General features: G+C 34.5%; 1 protein-coding gene across 3 annotated transcripts in view; it reads right to left on the bottom strand.

Moving 5' to 3' along the window:
• Positions 1-1095: 1095 nt before the first annotated feature.
• RBM26 (RNA binding motif protein 26) overlaps positions 1096-10802 on the bottom strand; it is a 47309-nt gene continuing 37602 nt past the window's right edge. For 2 of the 3 annotated variants that reach the window (XM_084226005.1, XM_084226006.1), the window contains exons 19-22: positions 9988-10197; positions 8206-8292; positions 5308-5421; positions 1096-1965 (exon numbers count right to left, since the gene is read on the bottom strand). In XM_084226005.1, coding sequence (XP_084082131.1) covers positions 1876-1965; positions 5308-5421; positions 8206-8292; positions 9988-10197 — 501 coding nt within the window. In that variant the 3' untranslated portion in view covers positions 1096-1875. The remainder of the gene's footprint in view (positions 1966-5307; positions 5422-8205; positions 8293-9987; positions 10198-10802) is intronic. The other variant, XM_084226007.1, reaches the window with a different exon arrangement.

The following is a 10802-nucleotide window of genomic DNA, read 5'->3' as shown; positions in this document are numbered from 1 at the left end:
ATACACATCAGGACAGAGGGGGAAACCAAACAAAAAGCTCAACAAAAAAACCAGGATCCAGTTCTTGAAATCCCTTCAAATAACTGAAAAGCACAAACAAAAATTCTACAGCTGGAGGTCTTCTCTCTAGAATGTTACTACTTCTACTTTCCTCCATTCCTACTTTGGAATTGAAAAAAAAAACCAAAAAACAGGGACTTACACCCGTTCTCCCCCTCTTTCCAGCAAAAGACAAAAACATGGACTAAAAAAAACCACCTTATTAACTGAAGTACTACCACAAAATCACAGAATATTCCAAGTTGGAAGGGACCCACAAGGATCATTGAGTCCAACACTTAAGTGAATGGCGGTACAGGCTCATATCCATCTATTTGATAAGTAAGACAGTGGTTTTGTGATGCACTCATTAATGAATTAATGGGGGGAAAATATTAAATCAAAACAATACCCCACCCACTACCTTCAGAAAAAACAAAACCCAAGAATTTAATACTTAACATGGGTTTCCTTTTGAAACCAGTCCAGCAAAATGCCACTAAGTAGAAATAAAACCAAGTCTTTCTGAGAAGTCCTTTACTGCAAAAGGGTAGGCAGTTCCCCTTTCTAAGAAGCAACTTCAGACCTCATACACCAGAAAGACCAGCTAGAAAGAGCCAATGAAGACTTTCTGAAGAGTACACTAACATTTCACATATTTTTGAATGGTGAATATGTGCTATAGTGTGAACACAGGATTTTCCAAGTGTTACATTTGAAATGAAAAAATGTAATAATAAAAACACAAGAATATAAAAAATGCATTAGTTGTGTACTCAAATGTTTAGACTATTACCTACTAAGTATTCAGATTCTCCTCACATATTTTTCTATATTATATTTCAGTACTGCATGTTATTTTTGTGGCATCAATTTTTTTTCTAGTTGCCCAGTTCAAGATATATAAAAAAATTCCTTATTGTTGAGAGTATTATTCTATTTAAGATTTTACTTGCATCACTTCAAATTCAGAATATCCAAAAGTTTTTATGAAGAGTACACCATGTGTTAATGTAGATAAAACACGATTGAGATTGGTTTTATATATTCAGTATTATTTTAGTGTAAGTGATAGTGATTCAAGCTCCTTTTGTGAACATGGGGGTGGGGGTTGCCATCTGGAATGGTCTTTTCTCTTTTTTTTCTTTTTTTTTTTTTTTTTTTCATCATGAAGGACCATTGCCTTAGCTTTTTTGGTTATTGCTTTTTTTTTCTTTTTCTTTTTTTTTTTTTTTTAAGACCATTCCATTTCTTTATTTTTTTAACATCTTAAAGTCATAAGGACTTATATGCAAAGCAGTCATACACTTTATCATTAAAACCCATAGGTAAAATACGTACACAAATCCAACAAAAGGCTAGTACATAGTAAAGCCTAAGCATACTACTATGCAATATTATGAATACATAACTTTAGAGACTTCAGTTTAGTACTGTTATCTATTCATTTCTGAAAACATTCACAAAGATTTTAAATGCAAATTTTCATTCCGTATCTGGAATAGAACAAAAATTATCTATGTTATAACAACTTTTGGTCATTTGTGTTTGACCAATTCAGTAAATTACAAAGAACCCAAAGAATTCTGTAACTTTCTGTAGAACTATGTAATAAAAACATTGCATATGTTCCTAGTATGATGTCTTTAGCAATCATTTACTGAAATGTAACTCAAACATCAATCTCTCAAAATGTATAACCGACCAGCTGCTTTTTAATCTATATCTGAATCCAACTTCATCACAAAACCCCTTTTAATACAAAGATGCAGAAGTACATTAGGTAATACTAATGCAACACAGGTGCAGCTCTAGCATTGTCATTGATCAGCTGAATCATCTTCTCCATGAACGAGATTCATTTTCCTCTTCCTCTTCATCATCATCTTGAAGCAGTGAGTCATCCACCAAAGATTCTTCCTGAAACTTCAAGAGAAAAATGTGATAACTGTTATATCAATAATGTTAAAAATTAAAAGGCAAAATACAAATCTCTGGCACTTGCACTTTAATACAGAAGAAAATTTGGTTGTGAATAGGTAAACATTAATGCTTTACCAATAAAGTACCCTGGATATATATGCCTTATATAGATATATTACTAAATGGCAAATGAAACTTTTTTTAATAGACTTCAAGATGACCATGACACATGCACCTCATCCTTAAACAGCTCTTCTAATTCTTCAGCATATCATTAATGTCAAAGCTGCTAACTTCCCATGAAACTTAATATGCTATACTGAAAACTAATGTTTTTTTGCATGTTCACGGTATCTACCTCTGTTTTCACCCAAGAGCTTAAATCCACATGTTCTGCAGTATCAAAAAGGCTGAATCTGGGATTTTTTGATTTTGACAGCTTAATCAAGATTGAAATCAATATAAAAAGTTAAACTAGGCAGAGAAACAGGTATTTAGAGAAATTCAGACAAACTGTATTAGTATATTCTCAATTCTGTTCCATAACACAGCAACTTGACAGACTTCAAAGCCTTTGACTGTAAGTTGCTTTAATTTCTACCTACATATAGAGGCGTATATAAACTATCCTATCTTTGAAAAATTTTGACAATCACACCTAACACAGCAAACTCTGCCATAGCTAAAGAAAGGAATAAAACACAAGGATGTCTTTCCCCAGCAAAACTGCCCAGCTGTTAGATAGCTGCTGTGTTCTTTCTTGCTTATTCTTTGTGTCTAAGGAATTGTAGTTTTTTTGCTACAGTATTTCCAAATTCAGCAAGAGGTGTTAAGGTTGATTTGCAAAATCATGAAGTCTTCTGACAGAGAAAAGGCTGTAGGCTGAAGAAATCTAGAACTAAGTCTTCTGTCTTTCCAGCAGGCTCTTTTACAAGAGAGAGAAACTACACTCCTCATTACTCTTGCATATGGAAAGCACAGTTTCAAAAGGAGCTCTGTTGACACCTTACTGTCTATCAACGTATGCCTGCATAGTCTGACCCTGACTGAAATACAGAAGCTTTCTGAGGACTTGGATTCTTTCCTGGTATTCCCTGATGTTCAGTGAACTAAAATACAACTCTGCAACAGTCTAAGAGGAGTAGTCCTGGGTAGTGTACAGCACAGAACTCTACAGAGCACAAGACTGAGTGGTAGTACAGATGATCAAAAAGCCAGGCTTCCACAGAGGGGAACAACTACAGGGAGATAAAATAACTGAGGGGAACTATAACAGTGTCCCTGCATATTAAGTATCTTAAAGAAAGTGAAGAGAGAACATGTAGGTTGCAGATCCCATAGAACAACACTTATTCAGGATAGACATAGTTGAACACTAGCATTCCTTGTTACAGGACATTACAGATGTTACTCAGATTCTAAAGAAACCAGCTAAATTAATACAATAAACACATGTCAAGCCTTTTAACTACAAAGACATCACATGTCTGACTCAAGAGGTCCCTCAACTGCAAACCCCTGATGATTAAAAGCTTATCTCTACTTACACATTTTACAGTCTTCTTAGGGATCAATTGTTGACTCAGCAGAGTCAACTCTTTTGTTAGGCACCCAGGTGTAGAACATAAGGCATCTAGGAACACCAGATGCTTTTATAATTAGCTGCCTACTCACCAGGGATTTTTTAACGTGCTCAAGTCCAAAAGACTTTCCTCTTATTTACATAATGAACTGGGAACCCTGTTTTGTTATTAAGAATCTCACTCAGCTGAATTATATAGCTTTTTTTCTTTTTTTGAGACTAAGTATTCACTTTTATTCAAGTCTCAAGCCTGCTACCTTCTCTAGCATAGTACTCAGCTGAACTAACATGGCATTACAGATATGGAATACTGAAGAAAAACTTTTTCATGTGCTTACAACTGCTGCTATAAAACTAATTAAGTAAGTAGCAAGCAGACAAAACCCATGAACAGCTAAGGGTTTTGATCCAAGTTCAACTCTTAGATATTTTCCACAAGAATAATTAGCTAAGGCAGTTAAAAGACAGATATCTCTGTAGTTCACCTACCAATGAATCTGTACATTCTTTCCTTCACTCTGCTGAAATGTTTGCTTATCCCTGAATGCCCTTCCTTCTCTACACAATAAGTCTCAGTGAAGTGATTACTAAAAGAGACCTCTCAAAAATGCAGACTCCTTGCATCAACATACTGCTGATCCTCCAAGGCAATACTTCCCTGAAGGAGATGTGACAAAATACGTAAGATGCTCTGAAGATTCCATAATACAGTCTCTTGCTCACTCATGCTCATGACCATCGGACAATGCCTGAGGTTTGTGTACATGAGGAAAGTAGCGCTCAGTAAACTGGAATGCACAAATGTCTAAATGAGAGGTACCTATCTTCACCTGGCACGCAAAAAACAAACTGGCGTTTTTGGAGACAGGAAGCCATCAGACAAAGTGGCTTTCTTCAGGAAAAAAACAGAAAGTGAACAACACCAATGTAAGAAAACTAACCAAATTTGGTTGTATCAAAGCAAACCTGTGAAGCTGCTTCTCTGATAGATCCACCAAAATGCCACAGGAAAAAGATGCGGATAAAATATTGTCATCGAGTAAGTCAAGGCGCACTTCCACTTGAACTTTTCTATGCCAATTATGTGGGTACAGTTAACTGACAGTAAATAAATTTGGAAAGATTGCTTGACTTTATCCCCAGGTGACATTTATTTTTCTGAATTCACAAACATAGGTATTTTGAGTGCAATGAGTTAGTTTGCATCAATACTTATTGCCCCACTATTCCTTCATTAACCAGATAGGATTATTTTGACAAGGCTTTAGTATCTCTTATGGACCATGATGAAGATTAACACTCAGCAAAGGTACTTTAGATATTTGAGTAAAGTCAGAAAATGCTTTGAATTACTCCTTCACCTGTATCCTCTGAGCCATATCCATAAAGGAAAATTAGAGTCTAAAATATGATCCTCTAAGAAATTAGTGCTAAAAGCAGATGGCACAAACCCATGTTTTAGACAAAATCATCAATCCTTCTCATGCAATTTCAAACCTGTGCCTTCCATTTTCTAGCTATATCCTCTAAATTTTTTTGTTATGAAAGAAATCAAGTATTTCTTCAAGCCAAAGCAAAGTATCTAGACTTCCAACACCCTAAACCCCAAGAAATATACAGAAATCTATGTTCTGATATCAAAATGTGAGTTAGATTAAAAAATACAAGTATGAATCCACAGATAAATTTCTTTTTGAAAAAGCTGTATTATTTCATCTTAAAAAAGAAAAATTAAAATAAAAATAAAGAAAAAGCAAGCTTACTTCTTCTTCATCAGGTTCAGCTTCTTCTGTTTCAACAGCTGACATACTAGCAACAGGCTTGTTCCATGCCAACTTTAGCTCTTGTCCTTTGAAACGAGATCCATGAATTGCAGCCTAAAACAAGTTTAACTATCTCAGTTACACATGACTTTACAAAAAAAGTCTAAGTTGCAATATGTTTATACTGAAGTGCTGTTATCAGGTTAAATGAAACAACTTCATTCACTGCACATGCAATTCATACATCCTTTGTGGAAAATGATGAAAATACATTCAGAAGAAAATAAGCTTGGAAAACCATAAACCATTTGGTAATGTGGGTAACATACTGAACCAACACCTTCCTGGTTTTTAAGTATTATTTTGCTGGGTTCCTCACCTTTCAAACACAGACACAAAACTGTTAATGCATAACAATGGAAGAAGTAAGACATCCCTACAAATGATTTAACATATTTTTAAAAACCTAACAGCTAAACAACTGGAAAAAAGCCCCTTTATGATTACAATTTAATCTACTGGAAAACGTTCCACTTCCTGTAAAGATGTTGTAATTGAAATGTAAAATTTTTAACTTATGGCATATTCATGTCTTTCTAAGTACCAGCTGCATTAAGTGGCTGCTTTAGAAATAGTATGTTCAAATTAAAGTAACATGAACGAGCATAAATCAGCGTTAGCAACATTCCGAAATAACCGTCATGGTCACAAAAGATTTATAGTACAATCTGAAAGTACAGCATAATGTGAAATGTAGAAACAATTACATGTTCAATGACATCTGAACATGAATTGTGTGATATTAAAGTCCCCAGGTATAAATTTTAAATCTGTACATAAAAATTTATGATAAATTTAAAAGATTCTATGCTTATTAAAATGCAGCTCAGGAGCTTTTTGTCCATGGTCTCATCACAATGTCACACAACTAGAATTTTTAAAAGTACTTATAAGTGACATTTAGGTCCAGAAATAACTTGTAATCTTTGGAAGAAATTACTACTACATAAAAATGCAATGTTTTACAACAGGGAATCTTCCTCTTCCTTCTAGCCTAGAACATACATGATCATAAACTCTAGGCCTATTTTCATTTAAGAAGGTAAAATATTAGCTGCATTTACTTCACAATTTGCCTCAACAGATGTTTTTAATGATTACCTTCTATAACTTCCCAAATTACCAGCCTTAATGCTTTAGTTGTAAACACATACATTCCAATGGAAATACATTGATTATGTAAGAAAATCTTCAAGAAAATACAAATTTTCCTAGATTTGATTGAATCCAGTTTTGATAAAATCTTCATTTAAAAATAAAGGTGAAATTAAACATAAAGTCTAATCAAACACAAAGTTGACAATTAAATGTCCTAATGCTTACTAAAACATGGACATCTCAAACACTGATCATGAATCCTGATACTGATCCTTGCACTGAATCATACTCCATCTGGGAGAAGTAAAGACTTTATTTGGATAATCCACAAAAACAGATTATTGCTCTAGGTGACCTGTTTTTCTTTTCAGAAGCAGAACTTTCCACACTTAAGAGTATTTCTTATATAAACTACAATGGTGAAGAATATGAAACTGCAAAAGGAAGTACCCAATACCAGGAAGCACCAGAACTAAAATCCCAACTTTAATTCAATTTATTTATGAATATACTAATTACAGCAGCTTTTATCTTTGAACAGAACTTTTGTTCACAGTTGAACTGTGCTCCTTTAATACAGCTGTACAACACTCGTTTTCTCCTATCAGTCACTACACACCATGTACCATTAATTGTACCTCCTTTTTTACAGAAAAAATACTATCTCCATACAGTTAGCATTCATCATTCCTATAGCTAAGAGTTTCACAAACAAAACAAATTCTGTGTTTTTGTAAAACGTCTTTGGCACATGGATATCAAAATATCTAACCATAAATGAATGATATCCTGAGTGTTCAAAACTATTGTCCCCAGTGGTTAATACGCATTGTAAATAGCAGGTTTTTTCTGTCAATCACCTCACTGGCGTCTCAAGATGACAAAGAGAATAGTCTGGCCAAGTATGAAAACTGTGTTCAGGTAAACGCCACAAGATAAAATTTGTGCAAAATATAAACATAAACTGAAGTCTTTCTATACAGCCATACTGCAAATATGAATCCACTCTTTCTGCAGTCCCTACTATTTTCAGGAATACTCCAGCCCAACAGTGACACAAGTATTTTAAAGAAAAAAAAAATCATTTGTAGAACAACTATCTTCATTGATTTGTTCAGGATCACATAATATACCTATATTATATGGCTATACCATGGACCAAGTAAGACAGGAGTCCTGCTGAGCCAAATGTATTAAGTTCTAATGATACTGAATTACAACATAAGTCAACTCTGGATTTTAGTTTCTAAAAGTTACTTCTGCAACTCTATGTTTTTGTAATTCCATAAATTTCTAAAAGTACGCTAAAAAGGGGGAAAAAAAGAATCATATCAAAACCCATTTACACTACCAGAGGTTTTCAGACAAAGGCAAACCAAACTGCTCCCCAAGTAAATATATAGGTTGACTCTGCAGGATGTCAGTGAAATTCCAGGTAGACTATGAGGGTATCAAGTCTTCAGGTGAAAAAAACTGGCAATTAAATGAAGATAAACAAAGACATCTAAACATCAATTCCTAACTGTTTCTCTTAGTTTCCCTCTTACATTCTGCACCTTGCTTTGCTATAAACTTAATTTCTTAAGTATTTCAGTACTATACAGTTCTGACTTTTTTTTTTAATTTACACTTTTGTGTCAATAGTTTTAAAATAGTTAACAGAATTACATTTAACCAAATACAGAAGTGTAACAAAGTATTTGAATGCTGCAGTGTATTTTCAAGAAAGACTATACTCACAGCTTCAGCTTCTGCTCTTGTTTTAAAAGTAATCACTGCATGGAGAGAAGAGTCATCTATCTGGCAATCTTCAATTTCACCATATTGCTTTTGATAAATAAACAAAAAAAAAAAGTTTAGCAAAATAGTTATCTCACCCCGAAAAAAGCAGTCCTAAACAAAATGTCATAAAAAAAAAAGGTAGAAAACTAGAACAGTGTATACTTCTCAGTCTTAATGCCGGAGTACTAGTCCTAGCCAAGAATACAGTTACTCGTACTTGCATTTCTAAACCATCAAACTGCTCCTGTCTCTGGATTTCCCAATTGCAATAGGTATGAGGTAAAACTATTATCAAAATAAGCTGCTCTGTTTCAATATTTCTATTCTTATTAGAAAGAAGGGATCTTGAAATGATTACATTAGCCTATTATGAAACTCTTCCACAGAAATATTTCTACAGGAGCTGCAGAAAAAGTTTGAAAACTTAACTGTATTTCAGCGTCTTAACAACATGACTTAGCTATTCCTGTAATGGTCATGATGGTACTGCTACCTTTGATACTGCCATCACTGTGCGAAGACCAACAAAAAAAAACACATCTGTGCAAGTGGACTGCACTGCTGATGGGCAGAGGGTTGTGGTATCACATCACAAAACCAGCAATACAGCTCAGAGCATTTCCAATGGGATTTGAAGCAAGTTTAAAACAGCAAACTTGCAATCTGCAAAATTGAGTAATTAATTTTTTTTCTCAGTTATCCTACTAACACTGTGAATGGAACTGAATTTGTTCATGCTACTAAGGTTGTTTTAAATTAATATTTTGGCTTGTTAAAGATAGTAGGTTTCCTGTACAAAGAGAGACAGGTCCTTGTTTGATTTTTTTTTTTTAAGCTTCTTGCATGACTGCCTGACAGGAAATATTAAGTACACTGACTGGAGTAGAATTTAGTGGACTAACTGGCTCCTGACTTCCTTCAGAGAAGACCTGCAATTTAACTGCAATTAAATGTTGGGGAAAAAACCCCAAACAAATAAAGAGGAGGGTTGCACAGATGGAGATTCACATGATATTCTTAGCATTCATTCCACAAAATAAACAAATTTGCTTTTATTGTACTTTTTTTTTAATTGGAGGATAAGTGGTTTCATAAATTTATGTTGATTTTTCACTATTACATTTGCAAAGAAAAATTTGCTAAAAAATTACGCATGTCAATTTATAATTTTTTAGACTGAAAACAGGAAAAAAAAGTAGAAAAATATCTGACTTCTTAAGCTTAAGTATATGATTAGACAGAAATGTCTGGATGCCTTTTCAAGATGTACACAATTTTTACTCTGACTCTTAAATTCAGAAAGTTGGGCAAAAGCATGGAAAATGTTTTAAGAAAATTTCCATTGAGCACTTGTTAAGGTACTTCAACAAAGACAGACTGACTTTAGGTACTGAAAAAGTTTGGCAATAAATCAATCTTTGCTCTCACCATCCCTTCAGTTATTTTATCTTTTTGTACCTAAAAAAATGTAAAAACTTTACATTTGTCCTGAGCAAATAAATATTACAAGCCGTTTGTAAGAAAAAAAAGCCTTGTAAATGCTATGTGATTCCAGTTATAACTAGGTGAAGCAATAGTGTATTTTTCCTGTTTTATCTTTTCCTAATGCTTCCTCTGCATATCATGCTAAAGATTCATTCCTAGATAATATTTCCAGATGAACTGAATCAGGAGAAAACAAGTCATTCAATGGAAGGATGCTATCCAAAGGGGAAAAAAAGGAGTGCAATTGTGACATACCGCAAAATGAGGCAGAAGATCTTCTCTGTCACTTTCAGTGAAGGCGGAGATCTCCAGTGCCCTGGGCCGATGATCCACCACCGCGTGCACAGGAACTCCTCTGCCTCTGCCCCGGCCCCGTATTCCTCTGCCTCTGCTGCGCGATGCGCCCCGGCCTCTCGCGTGAACCCCTCTACCGCGAACTGAAGAGAGAATCCCCCGCTTGGCAGCCTAGGATGTTTACACATAACATATCGACACGTTAAAATTCACAGTCTGTATATGTAGATAGAATTAAAAAACACGTATTCTGATGTTTCCTAAGAACACATCCCCAAGAAAGCCCCAGAAAGAGCAGGTCTTAAAATAACAGAGGGTGAACATTTAAGAAATGTTCAAAAGCTAACAATATAAAGGTAAATTATTACCAGACCAATAATAGGATGGAAATAGGAAACAAGAACCAAGTATCAAAAGAGCCCTTATCTGTGAAGATTAACCCCTCATAGGAAAAAACAACTGCTGCATAACTGAAATCTCTTTATAAAAATTTCTTGATATGGTGTCTAACTACTTAATTAGTCTCTTTATCCGTTTGTCTCTGAAGTTTAAGCAAGACCTTTATTCTGACCAGAATTATTGCAGTTTAAGAGCTTTAGGCCACAAAATTGTGAGATGCAAAACAAAGGCTTCTAAGGACAAAGTATTCAATGAACACTTGTCTCTAAGTACTCAAAAATTTCCATTTCCACAGTACCTGTGTACCCCTTCTAAAGAACTAGCATATCAAGCTCTTCAAGAACAATCAAAAGGCTGATAACACGGACAGTCATTTA

Source organism: Fringilla coelebs, assembly GCF_963513975.1.
Source record: "Fringilla coelebs genome assembly, chromosome: 2".
Classification (NCBI taxonomy): domain Eukaryota; kingdom Metazoa; phylum Chordata; class Aves; order Passeriformes; family Fringillidae; genus Fringilla; species Fringilla coelebs.
Note: the sequence above shows the minus strand (reverse complement) of the source record. Positions and strands in the feature narration are given on the sequence as shown.